We start from the raw sequence: 27291 nt of genomic DNA, 5'->3' as shown, positions 1-27291 counted from the left end.
TTTGCTGTATATCCATTTTGTCTGGCCCCTGCCCACCTCTGGGCTGTATTTTCTAGCAACCTGTGAGCTGTTCTTCCAAGAAGCATCTTTCAGCCCACCCCAGCCTGAGTTAGTTTCCACGGCTTTCTGATCAGAATTCCTGCTGACTCAGGTGCCTTCTAAGAGGGCCCTCATTCTCAGATTCTCCAGCTTTGGATTCTCTGGGAAGAAAAGGCTGGAGGCAGAGGCAAAGATCTGGGAAAGGATGAGAAGGAACTGAGGCCCCCAGTCTGCCCAACCAGGATTGACCAGCTCAAGCACCAAAGAGGCCACCAAAAACATCTCGACCAATGCTGCCCTTTTCTGAGCCAAAACAGAAACCCAGAGAGGGATCAGAGCTACCCCAACACGCATACCACTTCTGAGGCTCTGCTTACACGGTGATCAGGGGCATGGTATTGATTCGCCCAAAGTCTTCACCATTCAGGAACTCTACCTAGATTGTAACCACAACATTTTAAAATGATATCAAGCCCACTTCCCTACTTTGCTGCCAGAGATGTGTTACTTCTCACCATTCCCCAATTTGCTGAAGGAACGCTCAGCCCCAAGAGCTCCTCAGGCTTCCTGGAGATCCCAGCAGATCTTGCAAGATCCTGGTTGAGTTAAACACCAAAGAACAGTTCAGATCTGGACAACTCAAATGGCACTTGAGTTGTTTCCCAGTGCAGCTGAAAAACAGCTATGTACCTGCCAGCAGTCAGGCGCTCAGAAGGCTCCAGGGCTCACATGGTATCTATGGCTCCAGTGCTGACTTGATGCTATGATGATGTTCCAGCTCTGGCATGAGCCTGTGACTCCCCAGTTGCTGTAGGAGCACTGCTCTGCTTTATGTCCAGCCAGACAGACCCCCAATGGGGTATTTGATCACCAAATCAGTCCACCAAATCAGATGGGATATGAATAGGCAAGGAGAAGACATGACAGTGAAAAGGATGAGGGTGGACAAGCCATTTCATCCCCACCTCCCCCAGAGTTTCTCCCCAAGGCCTGGACTTTCCACCTTCCTCCCAGCTCACCCTTGGCCTCCAGAGAAGTCAGCCTCGGAAAACTGAGAGGTCTGTACACATGGGTGGGGCCCAGGGTCAACAGTGGAAAAGGATCAAAACCCAAGCCAACTAAGGAAGACATCACCTGGGGGTGGCCGGGCTTGATTACAAAGCAAGCAGCACAGCTTGCCCTGCTCCCAACTCTGCTTCTTAAACTGCTGAGCCTCAGTTTCTACACCCATAAAATAGGGAGCCCAGCATCAGCTTGTATGATTATTGTGAATATCCAACACATTACATAAAAGTGCTTTGCAAACTGTAAAGAGGCTTACAATGGAACTGCATGCTCAGGTATTCCTTCTACATGAAAAGACTGGAACATGGGTATCCCCCCATTCATAGGCACATGTACATTCCTACAAGCATGGGGGTGGGGGTGCAAGAACAAATTCCCATCTATTAACAGTGGTCTGATGAAATAAAATAAGTTGACTTCTCAGGGATGCTCCCTATGGTAGGGAGTTTACATCTGCACCAGGTTCTATGCTAGCTGCAGGCCGTGTCAAAATCTCCCCCTTCATTCCAATGTGATCATCATTGCTGTGAAAAGTATCTACACCTTGCTGGGCCGACCAAAGAACACCTCCTCCTCTCAGACACCTTTTCTGCCTCAGTTTCCCTTCTCTTGCTGTTCTCTGCAACTGAGTGGGTTTCACTTTTTACAACCCCACACAGAGAATGAGTAACCAGTCATCCCAGTTCACCCCTAGGTGTGCCAGGGAACAGGCAGGCCACACAAGGAGGAGGAACATGTTCCATGAACAAATGTTTTGAGGTTCTCATTGATCCATTACATAAAGCTGTCAGAGGAAATCTTAATACCTAGTGGATCACCAGATCAGTCCACAGCATGGGGAGATACATGGGCTCACACCTTCAGGCTGTAAGAGCCATGGCCTTGGAAAGGGCTGTAAGTTCTACCACACTATTGGTGATTCTCACCATGCAACTTAGAGAAGGTGCAACATTCTCCAGCGCCTTTGTTATCACAGATATAGATAAAGTTTGTAAAATTCATACCTAATACGTTTAGAACAGTCATGTCTGCTTACAGCTGTTATGTGTCTGTTAAAACTAGTCTGGAGATTGGTCCATGAATGCTTGGTTGAATCACGAAAGTTAGAGAGCAATAGTGTTAGAAGACTCTAAGGGATGGTGTATCTTGTTTCTAATAAGAAAGACGTCTTTTGTGTTTACTTCATCTTATTAGACAGTGATATATCAGTGTTTAAAACATGCTTTGTGGCATAATAGTTATAAAATAAATGTTTTTAAAGAGAGGAAGAAAAGGAGGAGGAATGCAGGGATGAAACCAGTGAGCCAGTGTCTTTTTGTTTGGGTTTGAGTTCCTAAATCTGCCTTTGTTTCCAACAGGCTGGCTCGCAGGTATGGCTCCACACCGCCCTTGCCCCGCGCCTCCGCTGCTGTCCGTTGGCGAAGTGTTAGGCCTCTTCCAATGCTCGTGGCCTCCATGTGTTCAGTGGCTGCAAATTCAGTCTCACTAAGTCTTACATCAGACACAGGTCTAGAATCCCTAAACAGGTTCACAAAGCAGGATAATATTTGGCTGTGCTGGTCTGAAGCTTAGACCCTTTGGGCTGTTCTCTTCTTTTTTTTTTTTTTTTTTTTTTTTGAGACGGAATTTCGCTCTTGTTACCCAGGCTGGAGTGCAATGGTGCGATCTCGGCTCATTGCAACCTCCGCCTCCTGGGTTCAGGCAATTCTCCTGCCTCAGCCTCCTGAGTAGCTGGGATTAAAGGCACGCTCCACCATGCCCAGCTACTTTTTTGTATTTTTAGTAGAGACGGGGTTTCACCATGTTGACCAGGATGGTCTCGATCTCTTGACCTTGTGATCCACCCGCCTCGGCCTCCCAAAGTGCTGGGATTACAGGCTTGAGCCACCGCGCCCGGCCGACTGTTCTCTTCTTAACATTCTAGTGAGACCATCCTCAGGCACGTGCTCCTGATAGATAAGATTGATAGAGCTGGTTTCTTTTTATTTAATATGAGAGCAGCACTAAGGGGTACATTGGAAAGATCTTCAGTCTCCTAAAGTAGCCAGTCTCCAAATTCACCATAAGTAGGATGCATGATATCCAAATGCAGCTTCAAGGTACATCCTTGAGCCCCTCTTGCAAGAAACTGCTGCCCTCCTAAACAGATCACCTGGCTCAGGATTGGTGAAAAGTGACTTACCCATATGAGGAAAGATGGAGAAGGAAGATGGAGTCTGGAATACCTGTCCTCACAGGCACTCAGACCCACCCCTCTGCCCACGGCTGAGACTTCTGAGCCACCAAAAGGGAGGTGCATCTTCCCAGGGACCACAGATGAAAGAGGGGAGCAGGATGTGGCCACAGACAACAAAGAGTGACTACAGCACCTCCAGTCCTTCCAGGGGAGCCTGTCTGTGACAGTGGTGGCCCAGCCACAGAGCTGGGGTCAGGATCTGACTCTGGTCCCTGACATCCCACCCGTGAAATGGAGGGTTGGGATGGGCATTGAGAGAAACACTCAGGTGCAAGAAGCCATCAGCATCTCAGGTCCCAGAGCTGGAGAACAGGCTGGCACTTAATCCAGGAAAAAGCACAGGTCCCATCCCTGGAACTACAGAGTCAGGTCTGTGCATGACCAGCCCTGCTTTGTGGTTTGTTGATGCTGGGTACTCAGCAGTGGACCAAGAACTGCCGCCATTGTTCCCCCACGCTCACACTTCTCATTGCCACTGAGCAAGTCTGTTCTGAAGGATCAGGAGCCTGGACAGGGCTATGAGGGGCCAACAGAGGGAGCAGGACAGGATAACGGGTAAGCAGGGAGGCCCTTGCCTTCTAATTGTAGGAGGCATGCTGCCCACACACCTCTGCATGCCCACTGCCTCTCCGTGCACCCACACATGCGTGCACACTCACCCATGCCCAGAGCCACGCGACACTGCTGACTCTGGAGAAGAGCTCATTCCATCATTGCTTTTGCCATAAGGGTCCAAGCAAGTCAGGATCCCAAACCTGCTGATGCTGCTGTTAATGTCAGCAGAATCGCACTGGAAACGTCACCCTGCCATACCCCTGGGGCAGTGGCCTATCTCCTGTTTCACCTGGGAGCCCAGCCCTGTCCCTACCCCTGAATAGAAACTTCCCCCTTTCCTGTTTTCCCTGCCAGGCATAGCTCATAAATAATCATTTCCTGCTGCATAACCATTCTAAATGGAATCCCTATGCTTGACTGTAGTGGGGAAAATTTGTTTAGCAAGGGGGTTTTATTATATAATATGTATGTGACATCTGGTAATAGGAACTGCATTATATTTATTGTTTTATCTCTAAGAAAATATTGAAATAAAAGGAAAATGATCAGGGCCCATTATTCTCCAATGAGAAGAAATCTTGGGCCTTCACTGGAGAGATGAAACAGAGGGAGTGCAAAGAATTCAATTCTGTAATAGTATAGCAGTCCAAAGCACTTTGCTAAACATTCAGGGGAGAAGGGGCTTTCAAGACCCCAGAAGAAAATCAGTGTTGAAATGATGTCACCAGTTTCCATGGAAGTTTTCTTTCTACATAAGCAGGGAAAGAAAACTCAGAAACCCAAGATGCAGTTAGACTTACTGAGATAAAACTGTGTGTAGCATTTCTTTGCATTCATTGTAGTATCCAGGGTCTAGAAGAAATGACAGTCTAAACTCTACTGCTTTTTGAGAGTTCAGCTGAGCACGGTCTCCATTTGCACAGCCTGTAATGTTAACTTGGTGAATGGAGAGGGTCTGGAAGGTGGTGAGTCTCCCTTGATGCCTGGGGTTCATGCACTGAGGAGGCTTTCTCACAATAATTGTGTTTCGTCTTGATCCAGTGGTTCCAGGAGAAACTTCCACCCATGTTTTTTTCCCCATTTGGAAATGCTGTCCAAGTCCGAGACTCAAATAAAAAATTCCACCGCAACTTCACCAGAACCTACCAGCTGATCCCTGGGAACTATGTTGTGGCTGTACAAACCCAGAGAAAATCAGTGGAGTTCTTGCTGCGAATCTTCCTGAAAATGCCGAACAGAGGCAGGTATGGAACCCTCTGGGATTCTGAATGTTTTCTTCTACTTACCTTTATAAAAACACATTGTGTCATTATGGGCAGGGCTCTGTGCATTCGTGCATCACGTGCTATGTCACTGGGGATATGATATGGGTCCTGCTGTAGAGTGGAGGCGGGGGCAAGGAAGTCTATGAACCAAGAATCAGCCTACAAACAGGATGGGGCCATGCCAGATGGAAACGCAAAGTGGCACGGGAGGACTGAGTGGCAGGAGGGACTGAGGAAGCCTTCTTGAGGGAAATGGCACTTGAGCCGGCCTTTGAAGAAAAATATAATTTAATAGTTTACAAGGGGGCTGGTGCAGTAGCTTATGCCTGTAATCCCAGCACTTTGGGAGGCCAAGGCAGGGATGACCTGAGGTTGGGAGTTTGAGACCAACCTAACCAACATGTAGAAACCATGTCTCTACTAAAAATACAAAATTAGCTGGGTATGGTAGCACATGCCTGTAATCTTAGCTGCTCGGGAGTTTGAGGCAGGTGAATTGCTTGAATCCAGGAGGTGGAGGTTGCAGTGAGCCAAGATCATGCCATTGCACTCCAGCCTGGGCAACAACAGCTAAATTCTGTCTCAAAAAAAAAAAAATGTTTAAAAGGGAAGGCAGTGGTGACCATGGGAAGGTAGGTAGAAGAAAAAAGCATGAATGGCAACAGGGAAGTGGCTGTGCACAGGGCTGCTTGGAGAATAAGTAGCATCGGCATCTCCACAGGAAGGTGTACATGGCCAGCATTCACACGGCCTGGAATGTGGCGTGTAGCACGGAGACAGTGAAAGATGGGCCTGAAAGAAAGAGTCCATCACAGAGGGTCTTGCATGCCAACTTAATTGTTCAAGACTGGGACCAACAGGTGCTCATCCCCACTGGGCTCCTTGTCTCCTCTTGGGCCTGAGGCAGACGTCGCCATCATCATGGCCATCTTCCTAGCTGAGCGTGGGTGAGACCTTCTCAGTCCATCATGCCAGGCTGCCATTATACCACCAATCAGGGATGGAACCTAACACAGAGCTTATCTGCCATTCTGGCAATGGGGGTTGCTGGACGTGTATATCTGGTTGTGGAAGGAACCATATACTAAACAGTTAAAGACCCTACTATGTCCAGCCAAAAGGCTGGGCTTGTGGCCACAGTGCTGTAACTTGTCAAACTGTCCTCTGATTTTCTAGGCACCTGAGCAGCCATTTCAACCGCAGCCTGAAGGTAGGTATGCAGCAAGGTTTGGCTGGCCAGCCTTATTGGCCGCATCCCATCCCCAAGAGCTTTCGTCTCCTTCTTTGCCCCGCTTCCCCACCGACCAGTGAAAAGAGAGACACCATGACAGGCCAATGATAGCTCAAAGGGGTAGGGTAGGGGGAGAGGACCAGGCCTCCAAGGCCAGGCTCAACCCATTCCTCTCCCTTCTACAAACTTCAGTTCTCTCATTCCCCAGAAGGCTTTTTCCAACTGCCAGATAAAACCTTTTTCAGACCTTGGCAGGGGTTGTTGCGCCCTTGCTCTACTAGATGGCTTCCTCCTTCCCCAGAAGTCTAACATCAGCTATTTTCCCTTTGATCCAGGGAAGTCCTTCAGAACATGGCTCCCAAGAAAGCATTTTCTACAGATTCGCTCAGCAGGTATGGTACCTAGCACCCAGGGCCCTTACGCAGGAGCGGAGATAGAGGGCCTGAGGGAGGGACAGCTCTCACTGGCCCTTATCAGGATGCAGAGAGGAGAAGTGACTTGATGGATTATTTTATCTGCCTCTCTTTCTGGATCATCTCCAGATCTACTCTGGCTGCCAAGTTCTGTAGAGACGTGGCACCCCACCCAGTGTCATCTGGGTGACATCAAGATGGAATATAGAGCTTAGAAAGGGAGGGGATAATTATGGGGTGTGAGGTATATTGCCTTCTAAATCTTTAAACAAGCAATTGGCAGTCCCCCTTGAAACCTTTCCTTGTCCTACTCGGCCACCTCCCACCAAGCTGGCATCGTTCCTTTCAAGAGCTAGCCAGCTTCAGACAGCACATACAGCATCCTTGCTGCCAAGCCACCTATGTGCACACAGGATTTTCTTAATGGCTTAATAAACTGTTATAAAGAACTCCTTGACTTGTCAGAAGAAAACAGCTGCCAGGGGCTCTGCACAATGGGCCTCTTACCGTTAATCACTGGGTTGGTGTGGAAAGTGGAAAGTGATACTGATGATGATCTATACACTGCCAGCTTGAACCAGGAAGAGGCCAAGGACAGGAAGGATGCCATGGGGCAGCAGTCACCCATAAGCAGCCTGGGCCAAAGTAGGAAAAAATGAGTAGGCCGGGCACAGTCGCTCATGTCTGTAATCCCAGCACTTTGGGAGGCTGAGGCGGGTGGATCACGAGGTCAAGAGATTGAGACCATCCCTGTCAACATGGTGAAACCCCGTCTCTACTAAAAAATACAAAAATTAGCTGGGTGTGGTGGTGCGTGCCTGTAGTCCCAGCTACTTGGGAAGGTGAGGTGGGAGAATTGCATGAACCCGGAGGGGGAGGTTGCAGTGAGCCAAGATCACGCCACTGCACTCCAGCCTGGTGACTGGCGACAGAGCAAAACTCTGCCTCAAAAAAAAAAAAAAAAAAAGAAGAAGAATGTGGCTGGAACGAGGGGCATGTGTTGCAAAGAGCAGCTGAACACAGGTACACAGATCTCCATGAAGTCAGTACCAGCCCAGGATCCAGGTCCACCATCCGGGCTGATTCAGGAAGCACTTCACTCAGGGCATGACAAGGCCAGCCAAGATGACCATCCTCAGTCTGCAAGCTCCCAAAGGCAGGGATGATATCACAGGCATTTCTTGTTGTTCCCAATACTGATCACTGTCCTTGGCATGAAGAGGTGCTCAATCATGTCTGTTGAATTAAGACAGATCACCTCCCCCAGAGCAGATGCCTGAGTGAAGGTTAGCTGCCCCAAGGTGGTTAGCAGGGCCTGATTAGGATGCCTGAGACCAAGCTTTCTTCAGTGGCAGGTGGCAAATGCTCACACACAGCCCATGCACCTGCACCTCTAAAATAAAAATGTTTGTCATATGTGAAGATGGGACAGATTTTCTGATCAGGACTTTTCCAAACAACAGCCAAATGCCTCCTCACAGAGGGTGACTGGTGGCCCATATGGGGCCTTCGTGGGAATTAGAATAAGACCCTGATGTGGCATTCTGCCAGGTACATGGCTGGGAAGCAAAACAGAGAATGAATTCCAGCCCCCTTTCAACTCTCAGCTGGGCACTCTTGAGCAGGGGGCCCACTGGCATTATTCTGTACGTCCTACAAGTTATCCTCAGGGTCTGTGTCCTCCAGAGAAAGTTTAAAGCAAAATATTCCCCCACACACTCACTGTGGCCTCTCTTCTGACCTTTTCTATCACTTTAACTAGATTTAAACTAATACAGTGACTTGCCACTAGCACTAGTCCCCTGCACTCACCGTGGTGGTGGTGGTAGCGCTATAACCCAGGGTCCACCTGCGGGAAGTGAAGGACGCACTTAGACTCTGAGACGGGCCAGCTCTACCCACCAAGTAGCCAGCATTTACCTAGGACCCGGACATTCCAAGTGCCACACTAAGCTTGGGGAATGCCAAGGAATCGCTTTTGGGGATCTTGAATTGTGGTGGCCGAGGCAAACATGCAATTTTTTAGATTGTTTCAGCAACCCTCACCTTCATTCCCACCCTCATCTCCTCAAACCCTTTTGGTTGGTTATGGAGTGCCAGACCCAGGGCAAGCTCTGTCCTCGCACGGAATATGGAGGAGGAAAGAGATATGGTTCATGCCCCAAAGCTGTTTATAACCTAGTGGATGATTTCATGGAAGTTGGAGCTCCTCATTAGCATACTAACTGCTATTCAAAGCGAGGTGTCCTGAGTTTTTAAAAGAAACTCAGTTGTAGTAGGCACGCAGCAACTTTCCTGATACAACCCAAAGTTTGAGATGTTGGAGAAATGACCCGAGGACCATTTTCAGACACTAGCAGGATATTCTCCTCAAGGGTACCCTGAGGGGTCATCCTTCTAGATGAGGACCCCATCAGGACAGACTCTGGTGCTGCTTGTGCTTCCAGTTCAAGGTGGTAAGGCCAATCCTGGGAGACGGAAGGTGCTGATTCTCAGAAGACCCCCCAGGAGGCACCCTCTTCCACCTGACCAGTGCGACTCTACAGGGCCACCTGCTGATAACTCTCTCCAGTGCCAGCTCCCCATGAAAATGCTTTCCCAGGGTGATAGCAGCATACCATCCCCTCTGTCCTCCCCGGGCTGGATGTGAGGAACAGCCGCATATAGAACAGCTCCACATCTCTGTGAAATTGTCATAAAGACACTGCCTGTCAACCTGCTGGATGCCCCCAGTATAAAACTGAATCAAATACAGTTAACTGCCCTAGAAGTTGAGGCTAGGAAGAGTTCCTCCCTCCCAACCTCAATTGCTTCCTGCTCTTAATCCAAAGAAAACCATGATGTCTCCCTTTTTGCTTCAGTGGCTGGAAAAATTAATGCTAAGTAATGTGCTCGATGATAGCGATTTCTCTCAACCCACATCTCTGGTATTTTTAACTCCTATTATCACACACGTACACATATACCCATGCACACAGTCGTCATACTTTTTCTAGTGTCTTCCTGGAAGCAGATGGGGAGTACATCTGAAGGGCTGAGTTGATTCATTCAACAATCCTTACGCTGAGAGGCTCCCAAGTGCCAGGGAGGGTGGGGAGGAAGCAAACACTGCTTTCAGTCCAGTAATGGATAAAAAGAGAAATGCAGTGTCACCCACACCAAGGGTCAAGCATCAGGAGTGACCAGCACAATGGATGTCCAGGGGAGGGAGTCACTACCATGGCTGGGAGCCGTCAGGTAAGCCTTCGTGATGAAGGTAATATGGATATGTTGTGGGGACTAAGTGCTTGGAAATCTGAGTGCTTTTACAGGCAGACAGATGTGCCTCTCAGATCCTGGGACTGATAATAATTCCTGCATTCCTTCCTTGTTTGATCAGAGGCTGGACATTGATGCCACCCAGCTCCACAGCCTTCTCAACCAGGAGCTTCTGATAGGTAAGAGCAGCCCAAGGGCAAGCTGGCCCCATCCTCCTCCCCATTTCAACACTCCAGTCCTTCCTGTGCTTCTCTACTCAGGCCCTCCAGAGGACACATTCTCCTTGGATGAGTGCCGCAGCCTGGTGGCTCTGATGGAAGTATCCTTTGCGGTCATCCTTCCCATGCTCTGAGCTCCCCTCTGCTCTGTGGGCTTCCCGGGGACTTAATTAGGACAGTAGGGAACCCTTTTCTCACTCTCAATATTTTCTCTTCTTCCTTGTCCCTGAGTTTCTTGGAATTCTCTACTAACTCACCAATGCTCCGCAGCAACAATGACAATAGTTACCGTCTATCAAGCACCTACTCTGTGCCGATTGGTGTACTTCTGTGTGTGTATGTCTCCTACAATTCTTGAAGCAACCCCTCTGATACAAAAAGTATCATCTCATTATACAGTGGAAGAAGCAGGAGTTCAGAGAGGTTAAGTAATTTGCCCAGATCACACAGCTAGTCGGGACTCATGCCCAGATTTGAAGTCGGAGCTTTCAGCCTCCAAAGTCCATGCTCTAACCTTATCCTAAACCACCCCGTTATGGCACCAAGGGGAACTATTTTCCCTTTCACCCATTGCCTTCCTACTGGAGGAGTCTCCATTATTTAAATATCTTACTCAACATGTCCCCACTTAAATCAAGATAACTACCACCAAAACCTAGAAAACTACCTGGTCTACACAGCAGTTCCACCCCATCACTGTTACCATGCTGCGTTTGCAGCAGGAGAGGCTGGGTGGAGGCAGTTCAGGGACTCACTCCAGGCACGTGGCTATAACTGCAGGACCAGTAATAGAACCCCAGGTTTCTGCCCCTCCTCCCGATTTCCACCCCCCAGTGAGCCATCCTCCTCCTGTGCACCCCTCTCTTGGCAGGCAGGAGAGGCTGACTCCACGAGTGTGGACCCCCAGATGCTGCCCTACCAGCCCTTCACTCAGCAGTGTGCTGTCGCCGAGACACATTGCCCCACTCCCACACTGCTGACAAGGCTCAACTGGAACTGTGAAGCCGGCCATTGTAGAACAAGAGGGCTTTTTGATGAAATCATAAATCAGGCCCTGTCTCTGCTGGCTGTGGTTTAGAATCCATCAGAGACATTGCCCATCTCCCACAGAGGAATCCAAATGGTCCTCACAGTCCCATGGCCCGAGGTGGGTAATCCCAGGGGAGGTCATGTTTGCTGGACCCCTGCAAAGCAGACAGGCCTCTTTCAGCCTCCTTCCTACTCACTCGCTGGCTCCCCTTCCAATTCTCAGAGGTTAATACTTTTCCCTTCATTAGTCATCACTGAACCCATCATACGGAGCAGCCAAGGCTGGCTTTAACATGCCCACGGGATGTGTTCCCTCTGCACTTAAGCACACAGAGCTCTACATGCTCACCTGTGGCCACTGCTTCTGTGGTTGCCAAGACTCCTTCGTGCTCCTCCCCAACCTCCAGAGTCAGAGTGCCCACTCCAACTGGTGGAGGCTGTGTTCTAGACCCCTCTCTTCCCTCGGATGCAAGTGATATTGGCCTCTTTTCCTCGGGGCTTCCTTCTTCCAAGCACTCATTTTACTCTGTAAAACATATCTAAGCCAGGTCCCTTTCAGACACAGTGGAAGCCAGCTGGCATGGGGCCACGTCTAGGTGATGCTGGACCAACTGTGTTGCTAGTGATCGTTGGCAGGACACAGCCCCTCTGCGCACCTTGCACACTGGCTGGTTCACTCTTAACTCCTTACCCAGCTGAAAGTGAATGGGCGGCTGGACCAACAGGAGTTCGCTCGACTGTGGGAGCGCCTCGTCCACTACCAGGTATAGGCACAGTCTCTGTGACTAGCACTCTCATTCCATCCAGTTAGCAAGGATTTCCTGGGTGTCTAACCCTGCACCAGGGTTCAGGTGTATGAAAGAAGAGGAAACCTCATCCCTGCCCTCAAGGAGAGCCCACATGTCTGGGGAGACGTACGTGCAACTCTAGAAGGCATAAGGCAATGCCCGATTAGGTGTCAGGATGAGGGATGCTTCGGAGGTGGGAGGAGAATGCTGTCCCTGTAAGCTAAAGCTGCCCACTAGCCTCTCCCCACCTCTCCATCCACTGCAACACCTGCTAACTTATCTTATTCCCATCCAATCCATCTGCCAGAGGATCTGTCAAAAACACAGATGTGGCCTGAGGTCTCAGTGTGGCCTCCCCACTGTTCCTAGGACAAAGTCTAAACCCTCAGGGTGGCACACAAGACCCTCTGAGTGGATCCCTATTTGGGGCCCAGGAGAAGCCCTTTCCATTCATCGAACCCTCTCCTTTAGACTCCAGTATGAGATACCTCACTATTTCCTGTAAATGTCACACCTCTGCCCCTTCAGTCTGGCCCTCCCATCTCCCCCCTCCCTGAGACTGGCCAGTGCCCACCCACCCTGAGAGTCCAACCTCTACCACACCTTCCCTGGGGGCTCTGCTGGACCTTGTGACCCCGCGAGTGCCCCTCCGGCCTATAACACTTGAACCCGTATCTGTCAGGGCCAGCCACAGTGTGTTGTCACATCATCTTGTACTTATCAACAACATCACATTAGGAAAGCAATACCTGTCTTAGCAGAAAAACAGAAAATATAGATGGGCAAAATAAACTTAGAAGACATGATCTTGCCAACCCAAGAGAGACCATGAACACCTAGTGAACATGCTTCAGAATTTCTCTTGTAGCATGCATCCACACATGCCAGATAGAAGTATAATCTGTTTTTAAAAACTAATAAATGCCAATAAATACATTGACTGTCTAGCCATGCCACTAAATACTTTCATAACATGCCTAAAGGCTGAAAAAACAAGAGTGTTCCTGTGTGGCTATTTCAGTATACATCTCCTGACCCTGACTAGGGGCCACCTGGTTTCTCATTTCATTGCAGGGCACTGCAATGGCCAGTATGTCTGCTCCCCTATGAGATTGTGAGCAAGGGTTCTCTCATATCCACTCTTCTCCAGCACCCCTGTAGTGTCTAAAACAGCAGGGGTTCAGAAATGCTGAATAATTGACCAAATTATTATTAAGAGAATCTGAAAGAGCAAGTGACTGCCTGACTGAGAACACTCTAGGTCTGTCCTTGCACTCACCAAAAGCCAAATAAGGTCCCCAAAAGATTGTCCAGCTGCTATTTTGCAACAGTTGCCTCTTACAGTTGGCCTCAGTCACATGCCTGCGTGTGGGTACTTTGCTTTGGAGTAGCTCCTGGGGACAGCTAGGCATAGACCCAAATGAGCTCAGTCCTGTGGCACTTACACACCCAATCCAAGGCCAGGTGCTCCCTGCCTGAGCATCAGTGTTCTCGTCTGTGAAATATGATGTTGATCAGGATCATAAGGAGAATTAGGTAGAGGTTGAAAAGACCTGGGTAGAGGCAACAGCCACCCTATACAAAAGCACTCTGTTCCAGTGACCAGCTTCTGCCCCTGTGCTGGGCTCCAGGATGCAATTCTAACCTACTTTCAGTTACAGAGCATTCACTAATGTGCAAAGCACTCTCCCAAGCACTTTATAAATATTTGGTCATTTACTCCCTGCCACAAACCTATGAGGTAGGCACTGTAATCAGCCCTATGCTACAGATGAGGAAACTGAGGCATAGTAAGATGAAGTCGTGGCCCAAGGTATACAGCCAGTAAATAGTCCATGATTTAAACCCTAGCAGTTTGGTTGTAAAGCGTGTGCTCTTAACCACTACCCTAGGCAATCTCTTTAGAGAGCCCTACACTCCCCTCGAAAGCAGAAAACTGCCCCATGTGTCAGAGCTCAGCCTAGGGATGCAGAAGAGAAAGGAGCATGGGTGAGAGAAGCCACAGCCCCTTGGTGGGCAGCCAGGAGGGTCAGTTCACTAGGTGTGGCCACTCTGTCCTCCCAGTCCTCAGTGCTGAGACCATGCCTTCCTCTGAGGTTTAGGGAAGCAACCTCCCGGGATAGTAAAAGGATATCCAGGAACTTCCCCATCTTCACACAAACTTCTTGCTTCTCTTCCCCTGTTAGCATGTTTTCCAGAAGGTTCAGACAAGCCCTGGAGTCCTCCTAAGCTCGGACTTGGAGAAGGCCATAGAGAATACAGGTACAATGGGGACCTTGGAGCTGTGGTGCCTGGGGGCCGGGGGTGGGTGTGATGCCCACTCCCCTAGAAGCAAGGCTGGCACAGCAATGCCAGGCAATCAGGAAGGGATGTGCCACAGCCCCTGTGTCCTCCCCAGTTTACACTGACCCTGGGGGGCCTCTAGAGTTGCAGACTCAGGCATAGTTGCCCCTGGCTGAGTTCTCATGTGCCAGTCAATTTTCCCAGCTGCCTTTCCTCCCTAGCATAGCTCTAATTGTGAGAAAATAGCCACTGTGTGATTGATGCCCTACCAGGAATCAAGCTCGTCTTGGAGACGCACTTCCAGCTCAGTATCTGGGCCATCAGGGTTAAATACCCACAGGCAGGCTGCTGATCTCTCTCCTCTCTCTTCACAGAGGGTTTGGGGCTCAATTAAGTCAAATGGCATCTGTCTGCCTCAAGTAGGCAAAGGCTCTCGGTCCTGGGATAATGATAATAATACCTTAGGGTGAGCAAGGGCTTCATGGTTCACCGAGCTCTTCTGTTCGCGTCACCTCATTTGACTGTCTCCACTACCCTGAGAACTGGGAAGGGCAAGAATCATTACTTCCACGGTCCCAGTGGGGAAAACGGATCACAAAAGGGTTGCACAAGGAAATGACCACCTTCCCTTAAAAAAAGTAAAAATCACATTTCCCCGGTTTAACACTAGAAGGAAAGTCTCCATCATCCATCCTCCCATGGCTCCTGGCCTGAAGGCAGGGTAGGTAGACCAGACTGCTACCCACAGCGGTAGCCTGGATCCTCCCTCTTAAAGCTTCATAACATACAGCTGGGATTCTCAAACCTGAGCTGCCTCCGAATCCCCTTCAGGGCTTGTTAAGGCACAGATTGCTGCACTTCTGATCAGGAGGTCTGGGGTGGGGCTCAGGAATTGGCATTTCTAACAAGCTCCCAGGGGATGCTCATGCCCCTGGTCTGGGAGCCACACTTTAAGAATATATTAAAGATGAAATCTTTCAAAAAGACCTCACTCATGACTTCAGAATGATAAAAGAAAAAAAATAGAAAATAGTTTGAATTCAACTCAAAAGCCTTCAGCAGCCAGGCAAGTAAGTGAAAGGGGTGGTGGAGCTCAGAAAACAGGTGACTGGGAACGTGGCAAGCAGGAGAGGGCCTGGCCTATCTAAAGGTATTCGAGTTCATGTTTTATTAACTCCGCTAGAGAAACCACGTGTGTCTCTGGCTGCTGGAGGCCCACAGGCAACCAGGCTTGTCCCCATGATGGATGGTTTGGCTTGCAGGGCTCTCCTTGCTACGTCTTGCAAAGCCTGACTATGTACCAGTGTGCACTTGGCCCCTGTGAGGTCAGTGCCTCCCTGGAGCTTATAACTAGAAGCGCAGGATGACAAGGTGCCAATCTCCTGCCCGAGGCCACCTTCTGCGTCAGTCTTTTCCCTGGATGGACTTAGGACTGCATCTCCTTCTTCCAGGGACCACTCCCACCTACAATAGCAGAATCCATACACAACCCACCTGCAGTCAGGGCTGGGGAGGAAGGTCGTTTGTCAAGGTCATCAGAAGAGAGAGGTTTGACAGAGGCGGGGCTTGAAGCAACTCCCGGGTGTCCCAGCCGCTCTCCCCTTAGGTGGGAATGATGGGTGACTGGGAAGGCTGATGTGTCCCCAGAGCAGTGTCTTCACTTGCTCTCTGGCCAGACTCCAGAATTAGGTCCCTGGGGCCCAACAACCAACAAGAAAGACACTAAAGGCAGGAGGCTGAGTGGGAGGATTGGTGGGAGGTTGCTGGGCCTTCTGAACAGGCCTCTCAGACCTTGAGAGGCAGCGGAAAGTCCCAGCCCCAGCCCTAGCCTCCTCTCACTCTTTCACCTGTGGCCCTAGAATTCCTTAAAGGAATCTTCATCAGCCGCGATGTGCTGCATCTGGTGACCCTGAGGTACAGCGACAGCTTTGGTAGGGTCAGCTTCCCCAGCCTGGTCTGCTTCCTGATGCGGCTTGAAGCCATGGCAAGTAAGTGTCACAGGGGGTGGGGGGGGGGCATCCCAGAGACCTTGGCAGTGACCGGAGAACGCAGGAGAGGACCGGCCATGCCCTTCCCCATCCCACCCCACGCCAGGCCTGTGTGAGGCCTCAGCAGCAGGGTAGGCTGGCAGCCTGCATGAGGTGCCAACTAAGGCTGCAGATGGTGTGACCAGCTCCCTCTGCACCCCCTCTCCGCTGCTGTTCCCCACCCCCAGTCTCTTTTCCTCATCACCCCGCTCAGCTCCTCTCTCAGGAACAAGGCTAATTGAAATCAGGCTGTCCCCATCTCCAGGTTGTGTTTATCATGGAAACCTGCTCTTCAGTTATGTAAGGAAGGATTTTGGTCTTTGCTGAAGGAATGTCACACACAAGTGAATAAGTGGGGGCAGGAGGCCCCTCCCCAGGCTTCAGAAATCTAACTGTGTGGGCCGAGGTTGCCACACGTTTTAGCAGCGTGACCCTTTGTTTTTAATGAAATCTAGTGTAAGACCCCAGGCCATAGTGGGGCAGCTGTGATTGCGGGAGAGAGGCCAGACCCCTCACCACTCATATTCCTCTCACTGCCCTGCCACGAGGCACCACTGCAAACCCTGCAGCTCTGAGCTGGGCAGAAGGATTGAGAGGCTAGGGCTCTGGAGGGTAAAAGAGAAGTCGAGGCACAAGCCTTGGCCCCCACACAGTTCTCAGTTGGTTGCACGAGGGAGGAACCCAAATTGCAGCACTGAAAGAATGGCAAGCCTTCGCATCCCCAGGGCCGCGTGTGGATGGATGCAGGGGCGTGGAGCGCCAAGAAGCCAGGAGAGGGAGGGGCGTGTGGGCGGAGCAGGCGCAGAGCCCCTCTGAAGAGGTCAGCCCCGAGCCACCCACCCCGTGCAGAGCTCAGCTGGACAGGGATGAGGACGGCCAACAGGCACACGCCGTGGGGCATCAGGGCTGCTTTACAGAACCACCTCCTGTGCCTTTAGCTCCTTATGGGCCCAGGCCCACCTCCCCTGAGCTGCCCAGATTCCCTCCTCCTCAGTCAATCAGAACCTTCCCTTCTTTACCCTAGAGACTTTCCGCAACCTCTCCAAGGATGGAAAAGGACTCTACCTGACGGAAATGGAGGTGAGGGTGACTTCCCCTCCCCAGGGGCATTTTTATCCCCGAGGATATTGATTCCAGGGGGCATTTTTCTCCCTGAGGATATTGAACACTCTGTCAAAGGCCAGCCAAGCTGTCTCCCCCACCTCCAATTACTGCCTTATATATTGCTGGCCGCCAGGCTGCTTTAGGATCTTGGCAGACAGGTTTTATTTTTTTCCAATAGCTTAATAAAGCAGAGGATTATGTAGGAGTCATAAATCCAGGAGGGAACAGAAGGACAGCCCGCTGAGCTCGCTGTACATTAAACGTATTCCCATTGAGCTTTAGAGGCCCTGACCAGCCAGCTGGTCGACCTCAGATATACGTCTCACTCTGCCTGGCTATTCAGGGAGTAGCAGAGGATGTGCTGTGAGACCTCCCTGCACACCACTTGGGTTGGAATTAGCTGGAAGGGGTGATGAGACTGGACTGAGGTCTTCTGAGGGAGGAGGGTCGAGGGAGGAGGGTTGCGTTTGCCCTGCTCTGTATTAAGCCAGCAGGTGTAAAGAATTGTGATGATTATGCTTATTTTTCAGTGGATGAACCTGGTCATGTACAACTGAAGCAAAGGAGAACAGACCCCACGGCTCAGGTAACATATGGTAGTTTCAAAATCTTTTCCCCCTGCGAGCATGATTCTCCCTTCTTCTCCAGGAACTGCACATAAGACTCTCCATGCGAGAGCCTCCCCAGGGCTGACAGACCCTTGCCTAAGTGAACCAAGGCTTAGCTGCTCAAGGCTTTGAGTTTCAAGGCCAGTGCTGCAGATGCAGACAGTGTTGACCGTGGACCTTTGTGGAATGGAGTGGCTTGAAAGGCATGAACGAGGGTTTAGTATTCTTTATTGAAGTTCCAAAGATAAAAGGTGATCTTTCAGCACAGGAAAGGCAAGAGAAATGGTGGAAATGGAATGGTGTAGAGCAGGCGTCCCCAAACTTTTTACACAGGGGGCCAGTTCACTGTCCCTCAGACCGTTGAGGGCCACCACATACTGTGCTCCTCTCAATGACCACCAATGAAAGAGGTGCCCCTTCCTGAAGTGCGGAGGGGGGCCTCAGGGGGGCGCATGCGGCCCGCGGGCTGTAGTTTGGGGACGCCTGGTGTAGAGCAACAGAGACGGTCAGGCCTTGGGGAGAGAAGAATGGGCTCTAGCCCAGCTGTCTCACTGTGCTGCTTTGGACAGATTATGGACATCTGCAGGCATCAGTGTTTATCCCTCTGGCATGAGTGTGCTGAAGAATTAACACTCATGTCTTTTCCTCTATATTCATTTTCCTGGAACAGACCTTGGAATTACTTAGTCCACACCCCAACCCTGCTGTAGCAGAAGCCCCATCAGTCTTCTAGAATCTTTTAGGACTGGGGAGCTCAAGATGCTGTGGCTCCCACTGCTGGGCCTCTCCAGTGTTAGGTATTTCTTATCTAGAGGCAATCATCTACTTCCCTGAAACTTTCTACTCATACTTCTAGCTCTCTAGCTCTACTCTCTGGACCACTTAAAAAAAAAAAATACTAGACATGTCTGGCCTACAAATACTTGAGAATAACTTTGCTGTTTTGCCCAAAGCCTGTCTTCTTTGGTTACTCCTGCTGGATTTCCATCCAGACCTCCTGGTGACCATTCTCTAGGTGCAATGTACCTTCGAAGTATACAGTTCTCCATGCAGCCAGCTGTGATCAGTATCACCTAAAGCTCTATGGTTTTTGTAAACAGTATTTAATCTCCCATTCATCTACCTTGAAGTCAAGAGACAGACACTGTCTCCATAAATAATGTTTTAGCAGAAATATTTCCTGATGAATGTTTGATGCTTTCTGGTGATCAAAATTAACAAATACTGCTGAGATCATAATTTGACCCAACCATATTTCCTTGAGTTCTCCTTTCACTCCTTTTTAAAATAGAACATTTATTTCCAGTCTTATTGTGCCTGTTCCAATCTGCATGATTTCTAATATCAGACATGACTCTTCTATTGTATCTTTAAGCTAATTTGATACATGGGGCCTGAAGGCCTAAACTTTCAAAAATAACTGGATCCTCTCTTATTATCTGTTCTCCAGTACAGGGTCCCGATTCTCTCTTAGCTAATGTTTCTACCCTTCCTACTTTTGAAAAATATGTCAGAAGGAAGTATAATATTAGATGCATGGTTGTGTTTGCTTTGGTTTCTTTCATTAATGCCTATCCTCGCCCCCAGGAGTGCTTCCCTAGCTTCCTCATTAATCACCACACTCTGGTGTCACGTCATTAAAGCACATCCACTCATTCTTGGCTCGTGGGTTGCTTTGCAGAATTGGAGGCAGAAGGGTGAAGAAGTTCTACCTCCAAATCTACAAACCCACCTTCCTCTGTAACTATTTTCCTCCCTTCCTCCTGCTATGTTAGAGGGCACATCCCTTTGAGGATGTTCTGTATCTCATTACCCTTTACCTTCTCAAGCGCCGAATTGAATGAATTCTCTCTTCTGTCTTCTGAATACTAAACCTGTCTCTGTCTTCTGGAGTCATTTAATTCCCATTTAAAAATGCATATCTTTTAAATTTCTTCCATCTCCTACCCTTCCAGCTAAACTCCAACTCTTTCTTCTCATTACAACCCAATGTCACAGAAAAGCTCATCGTCTTCATGTTCTCACTTCCCACTCTCCCTAACTGCTTTCGTTCAGATTTCTTCGTCATCTCTCCCTGACTTTCACATGGCCTCCTTATCTGATTTTCCTATATCCACTTGTATCCCTCACATCAATTTCCTGTAGCCGGGCTACACTTTTAAAAATTCAAATCCAATCACTGCATTCTCCAGGCTTAGAAACCCTTCAAGGTCTTTCCATTGCTCACAGGAAAAATCTGGCATCATTAACATGGACCACAAGAGCCTGCCTCCTCTGCCCCTGCTCACCATCTAACCACAACTTGTGCCTCTTTTTCCTGCTCTCTACTCCCACCACACCATTCCATCTTTTCTTCTATTTTCCATGCTTTTCCCAGCCTCAAAGTTTTGGTCTGTCTGCTCTGTCTTGTCTATCAGTCACCAAATTCCTGATCCTTTATGTCTTAGCCCAGTTGGGTTCCCATGTTATGGGTTCCCATATTACTCACATATCACCCCTCCCCAGTCATAACATTCACCGTACACTTGATTGTTGCCCATTCCTTCTTTTAAAGAAATTTATTGAGATATAATTCACACATTGTACAGTTCACTCATTTAAAGTATAGAGTTCAGTGGTTTTTAGCATAGTCAGAGTTGTGCAACCATCACCGCGATATGATTTTTGGAACATTTTTATCACCACAAAGAGAAACCCCATGCCCCTCTAGCACTCCCACAGCAGTTGCTCTCCAATTGTGTCCCACCCTCTAGCCTGAGGCAACCGCCAATCTACCTTCTAAATCTATAGGTTTACCTATTCTGGACATTTCATATGAGTGGATTCATACAACACGTGGTCCTTTATGGCTGGCTTCTTTCACTTAGCACAATGTTGTCAGGATTCATCCATGCTGTAGCGTGTACCAGTACTTAATTCCATTTAAGTACCAAATAAAATTTTATTGTTGCTATACCCCCTTTTATTCATCTATTCCTCAGTTGATAGACATGTGGATTGTTTCTAGGGTTGACTATTATTAATCCTGCTGTGAATGTTTGCGCACACATTTTTGGGGGACATATGTTTTCATTTCAGTTGAGTGTATAGTTATGAGTGGAACTGCTGGATCATATGGAAACTCTATTTGTAACTTTTTGAGGAACCACCGATGTGTTTTCCAAAGCAGCTACACCATTTACATTCCCACCAGCTGCAAATGAGAATTCCAGCTTCTCCATATCCTCAGCAACCCTTCTCATTGTCTGTGTTTTACAGCAATCCTAGGGAGTATGCAGTGACATCTCATTGTGGTTTTGATTTGCATTTTCATGATGACTAATGATTTCAATCATCTTCTCAGTGCACATGGATTATTTCTGTATCTTCTTTGGATAAATGTTCATTTAGGTTTTTTCCTCCATTTTTAAGCTGGATTATTTATATTTTTACTGCTGAGGAGTTGTTGGTGTTCTTTGTATATTCTAGATACTAATTCCTTATATACGTGATTTGCACATTTTTTCTCCCCTTCTTTAGGTTGTCTTTTCAGTTTTTTGATGTTATCATCTGTAGCATACGAGTCTTTAAATTTGATGAAGTCTAATTAGATAAATTTATCTATTTTTTCTTTTGTCATATATTTTGGTGGTATAGCTGAGAAATCATTGCCTAACCCAAGGTCAAAACTATTTTTTCCTGTTTTTCTTCTAAAAGTTTTAGAGTTTTGCTGTTTCATTTAGGTCTTCAATGCATTTTGAGGTATTTTTTTATGTGGTGTGAAGTAGGGCTCTAATTTCATTATTTTGCATTCATTCATTTGTCCCAGTACCAGTTGTTGAAAAGACTATTCATTCTCCTGTTTCATTGTCTTGGAATCCTTTTCAAAAATTAATATAAGAATTTATTTATGGACTTTCCTTTCTGTCCCATTGATTTATATGTGTACCTCATACCACTATCATACTTTGTTTATTGCTATAATTTTATAGTAAGTTTTGATATCTGGAAGTGTGAGTTTTCCAACTTTGTTTTACTTTTCAAGACTTTTGGCTATTTTACTTTTGGCTATTCTGTGTTCCTTGCATTTACATATAAATTTTAGAATCAACTTAACAGTTTCTGGGATTTTGATAGAGATTACATTAAATCTAAAGGTAAATTTGGGGAATATTGCCATCTTCACAATATAAAATATTTTGTTCTATATGTCTCTACATTTTTATAGACCTTCTTGAATTTTTTGAACAATGATTTACAGTTTTCGGTGTAGAAGTCTTACACTTGCCTTCTTAAATTTATTCCTAACTGTTGTATTTTGGGATACAATTTTAAATGAAACTGTTAATATTATTTTAAGATTTTCCTTGCTAGTATATAGCAATAAAAATTATTTTTATATTGATCTTATATCCTGCAATCTTGTTAAATTTGTCTGTTAGTTCCAATATTTTTAAAGGGCTTCCTTAGAATTTTATATATTCAAAGATTGTGTATCTGCAGGTAAAGGGAGTTTTATTTTTTTATTCCAATATAGATGCTTTTTATTTCTTTTTCTTGCCTAATTTTCCTGGCTAGAATCCCTAATACAATGCTGAATAGAGGTGAAAAAACAGACAACCTTGCATTCCTGATCTTGGGAGAAAACACCCGGTCTTTTGCCATTAAATATGATGACGTTTTTCATAGATGCCATTCGCCAGTTTGAGGAAGTTCTCTTCTATTTGTAGCTGGCTGGGCTAACACACTTTTCCTTACATGCCTGGTGTCAGTATTTTCTGCTAGACTATAAGCCTGGCTATGTGTTGTTTGTTGCTATTTCCTTAGCACAGAGTGAAACACCTGCCATAAAGAAGCTAGTTGGTAACTTTTTTCCAAATAACTGAAAGAAATTGTTCTTTCACGTTTATATCTTCCTTTGTTTTGTTCTCATCCCAACATTAGTCAATATTAGCTTACACCCTCGTCTTCCTGCTATGTTAGCTGTGGTCTATTTCCTTCCCCTCAGATATGCTGAGAGGCAGATAGTACACATTATCTTGTTATTATCTCTAACGCATCATGACCCATATTATCTTATGAAGGCCTATTTTTCCCTCACTGTTTTGAAAACTTTGAAAATTTCCCTCACTTTTTTGAAAAAGTTGAAAGTGTCCATCCAGGTCTCTTCGATTCTACCCAATATTCCATTTCTTTGCTATTACAAAGTTTCTTTCTTCTAGGAGTTCTGACACTCTGAGGTCAACAAAAAGACTTTTCTTTTTAGCCAGGATTCAATCCAGAGAAGTCCCTGTCTGTGTTGCAGAGTGTCACTGGAGCAAGCAAAGGCTTTGTCCTGAGTTAAGCGAGCTTCTCTCCAAAGATGAAGGTTATTGGAACTCCATCACCAGTCTACTTTGTTTCCAGGTCACTCCCTGCAGACTGTGTGCGAGAGGTCTTCTATCTGCCCTTGGCCTCACTGGGCAAGTTGAGATATACTTTCACTGTGAAAATACTTCTGTTGCTCTCTCTTATCATCTCCAGCCCATCTGCTCTCCTCTGACCTAGCAGATTGGGTCACAGATATATGCAACTGGACTGAACTCCTCTTCCTGTCTTCCCATCACATATATTTACTTTGAACAAAGTATATTCCTTGTTGTCACATTGCAGGCAATAACTACATTAAAATATAAAGTTCATACTTGAAAGAATGCTAATAATTAGTTCATTGGTCTGTGCTCCTTGGACACTTGGGGTCGTACTGATTTTAATTGATTTCAGAGTCTTGAGGTTTAATATACAGCAAATCACACCCTGCTGAGAGTTTGTCTAGCTAATGTCATCTACATCCGTGTTGATCTACTGTCAATATGCCAGTAAAATGCCTTATTCTAACAAAATTGGTATTTATAACAATTTCCCACTGTATAAAAACACAGTGTCCAGAGGAAAAAGCCACCTCTCTTAGTCTGCAGGATTTAGGTGAAATATAACAACAGTGGCCCTGGTCTTACTGATGACCAACAACAGTTTTCTGCAGGGTGAGTCTGCTTCTAGCCTAGTAAATCCATCTGTCCCATCTCATCTCATCCTGTTCATCCAAACAAATTCCTTTTGGGATACCTGGCTAGGCGTTGGTTTGAAGACTGACACCCTAGGGCAGATAGAACTGTCAGAGTTTAAGTTAAACTCTCCTATACTTGTGAGTTGAGTCTGTATGTGCCTCTGGTGATGTGGAAACTCTCAACACCATTGGCAAGCATACACCTGGTAGTTACCAGGCACCTGGAGATGCCAGGGTGTCCAGGCTTCTGGAGCTGGCTTTGGAAGAAAAATGTATCCAACTGGGGAACTGATGTGTACACTCCAAGGGCATAAACCAAGGAGGAGGAAGAGTTGGAATCTAGAAAACAGAAGATCCAACACTGGACAGAGGCAGGCAAGTCCAAGGACCAGTGCTGTGCAGCAGAGCAAGAGAGTGAGCCATCCCCAGGGGAGCTGGAGGGACGACCTTTAGGAAAAATGGGAGCCGTCATTGATCAGATTGCTTAATTCCAAGAAAAATAATGTTCAGAATGATTTTGAAATTCCGCTGGAGAGCTTTGGAAGAATTAGTAGGATAATGACAAATTAAGCAGGCAAAAAAAAAAAAATGAGGTGGTTACTAACTCTTGCAAAAATAGAGTTATAGAAGAAAGAAAATGTGATCCTAGAGTACTTTTTCACTCAGCAGCAAACAGTACATATAAATTGTAATAAAATAAAAATGGAATATTGATTTAACAAAAATGTGATATAAATATATTAGAAGGATGGAAGGAGGGAAGATGTAGTCATGAAAGTGAGTGAGGAGCAACTGCCCCATCTTCCATCATAAGAAGTCAATGGGCATTTAAAATCGACAAATCAGGAATTAACTGCATAAGCATTTTACCTAGAAATATGGAGGTAAACATCAGAAGAAAGAGTTTAGGTATGGAAATTAAGGATAGAAATGGGACAAGAAGCTGCCATTTTTCCTTCGTGTCTTGTAGTACTATTTGAAGTTTTAAATTATGTCTCTTGGACTGAATTTTTATGAAAAAAATAAATAGGCAAACTAGCAAGTAGTCTGAGAGACAAGAGTTGAGGGTTCAAGAGAGGAGGAATGAGACAGGGAAGAAGAGTTGAGGCCTCTTGACCCCGTGGGTAGGGCAGCTGGCTGATTGCTGCAGAAACATGTCTGTGCACGAATGTCACTTTAATCCAAGCCCCTTGTACTTGAGAAAACCCACTCCTCTGCAGAAGCCCAAAACCAGCTATCTGGAGCTCAGCTGGGACAGAGTTCAGGGGTCTTGTTACTGTAGCAACCCCTGGCCTCAGCCCTTCCAACCTGCCCAGAGACAGAAGGAACATCCCTTCCCCAAGTTTCCCTCCACGCCAGTGCCAGCACTCAGGGTGCCAGATGGGCTATGGTATGAACTCAAGCTTGGGGCAGGACAGATGGGGTGTGCCTTTTGAGGAATTTTGAAGAATGGGGTAGGGTCATTCCCATCTATTAAGGGGCCACTGGCATGTTGGGGTCTGTCAGCCTTGCCAGCGAGAAGTACCATTGCTTCCTCCACTGTGGGATGATACAGAACAACATCTGTAGGAATGGAGACCCGCATCTGTGGTCACTCAAAGGAAGAAGTTCCTTTACTCACCCTGGGCTTTCTGCATTTTCGCCTCCATGCTTTTCTCTAGGACAAGCGCTCAGTGATCACTCAAGAATCGGGCTCTCATTCTAAGAGGCTGTGCTGCCCGCTGTGGTTGTGATACATCTAAACCGGCCCTGTGTGAAATGGAGTCCAAACTGTTTTCCAACAGCCTGGGCTCGATCCTCGCCTGGCCCAGGCCCTGGTAAGCCTGTGGCCACCAAGCAGCTCATCGGAGCATTTTGGGATGTGCTCAACCTATGTTGCCTTGGAAAATGAAGCAGGAGATGTCTCCCTGTGGGAAAGGAGAAGTTGCCTCAGAGTGCCCCATCACCAGTTGGATTCATATCTTGGAAGAGCCAGAATGAGCCAGTTTGCCCACCCTTGGGTGCTGTGGGTGACACGGGAGCTGCCTACTGGGTGTTTGCAGAATAATTACACTTTCTTATGTCTGAATCCTGATGATTTCACAACCAAAAGGCAGAAATAAAACATGTTTTCCATAAAGATCTCTCACTCAGATTCTGTCTCAAAAATACATTTGGGGAAGAGGAAAGGTAGCCAGCAAGGCAGACGCCTCCCTCGCTCCCTCCTCGTCCATGGTGCGGTCACTGGGTATCTCAAAAAGGCTAGGTCCACAGAGGATGGGAGAGATGCCACAGCATAATTGGGCCAGAGCCCACTCTGAAGAATTTGCAGTTGGAAAGCTCATTTCTGGAAGCATCAGCGCAGTGAGAGAATCCTTGCAAATGGGTACGTCAAAGGGATACAAAAGTGGGAAGCTTGCTGAGTGGGACTTTCTGAGTGGCGTGGCCAGAGGACAGGGCTGCATCATCATTCTCTCACCCATGCTAGGAGCGAGGGCAGCACTCAGAAGTGACTGCATGCTGTATGCAGGTAGCAAACACGCAGCCAAGTGACCTCATCCACAGGAACTATTGCAAAGTCTTCAAAGTCGTTTCAAGTAGATTAGCTACCTGCTCAAGGAGTTGAACTCCTCTTGCTAAGGCTTTTGAATAGCCAGAGAGTCACACACAGCAAAGTTTGGGACAGGTCACTTTGCCTCTCAGTCCTGTTTGGTTAGCCAGGATAGATGGCATGGTGGTAAGCATGGACTTTGGAGTTAAACCTAATGTCTAAAGCCAGGCGTGGTGGCTCTTGCTTGTAATCTCAGCACTTTGGGATCAAGGTAGTTGGATCACAAGGTCAGGAGTTTGAGACCAGCCTGGCCAACAAAGTGAAACCCCGTCTCTACTAAAAATACCAAAATTAGCTGGGCATGGTGGTGGGCGCCGTAATCTCAGCTACTCAGGAGGCTGAGGCAGGAGAATCACTTGAACCCGGGAGGCGGAGGTTGCAGTGAGTCGAGATTATACCACTGTACTCCAGCCTGGGCAACAGAGATAGACTCTGTCTCAGAAAAGAAAAGAAAAAAAAAAACTAATGTCTAAAGATCCTGGGACTGGCAGGTTAACAGAGACTCTAAGAAGAGAGAAAATCTAGAAGAATGAGTGAGCCATTTCCTACAGGATTCA

The 27291-nt window shown here is 47.4% G+C and overlaps 1 protein-coding gene across 8 annotated transcripts in view; it reads left to right on the top strand.

Annotated features, from left to right (window-relative positions):
• Positions 1-27027, top strand: part of CAPN13 (calpain 13) — a 175878-nt gene extending 148851 nt beyond the window's left edge. For all 8 annotated transcript variants that reach the window (XM_074395684.1, XM_074395679.1, XM_074395681.1 and 5 more), the window contains 12 exons: positions 2463-2474; positions 4937-5139; positions 6337-6370; positions 6727-6783; positions 10184-10241; positions 10323-10381; positions 12005-12073; positions 14284-14359; positions 16240-16368; positions 17432-17487; positions 18042-18097; positions 25806-27027. In XM_074395684.1, coding sequence (XP_074251785.1) covers positions 2463-2474; positions 4937-5139; positions 6337-6370; positions 6727-6783; positions 10184-10241; positions 10323-10381; positions 12005-12073; positions 14284-14359; positions 16240-16368; positions 17432-17487; positions 18042-18068 — 780 coding nt within the window. In that variant the 3' untranslated portion in view covers positions 18069-18097; positions 25806-27027. The remainder of the gene's footprint in view (positions 1-2462; positions 2475-4936; positions 5140-6336; positions 6371-6726; positions 6784-10183; positions 10242-10322; positions 10382-12004; positions 12074-14283; positions 14360-16239; positions 16369-17431; positions 17488-18041; positions 18098-25805) is intronic.
• Positions 27028-27291: the final 264 nt, after the last annotated feature.

Source organism: Saimiri boliviensis, chromosome 1, assembly GCF_048565385.1.
Source record: "Saimiri boliviensis isolate mSaiBol1 chromosome 1, mSaiBol1.pri, whole genome shotgun sequence".
In the NCBI taxonomy this organism is placed as follows: domain Eukaryota; kingdom Metazoa; phylum Chordata; class Mammalia; order Primates; family Cebidae; genus Saimiri; species Saimiri boliviensis.
The sequence above is the reverse complement of the archived record's forward strand: the minus strand, read 5'-3'. Positions and strand labels throughout refer to the sequence as shown.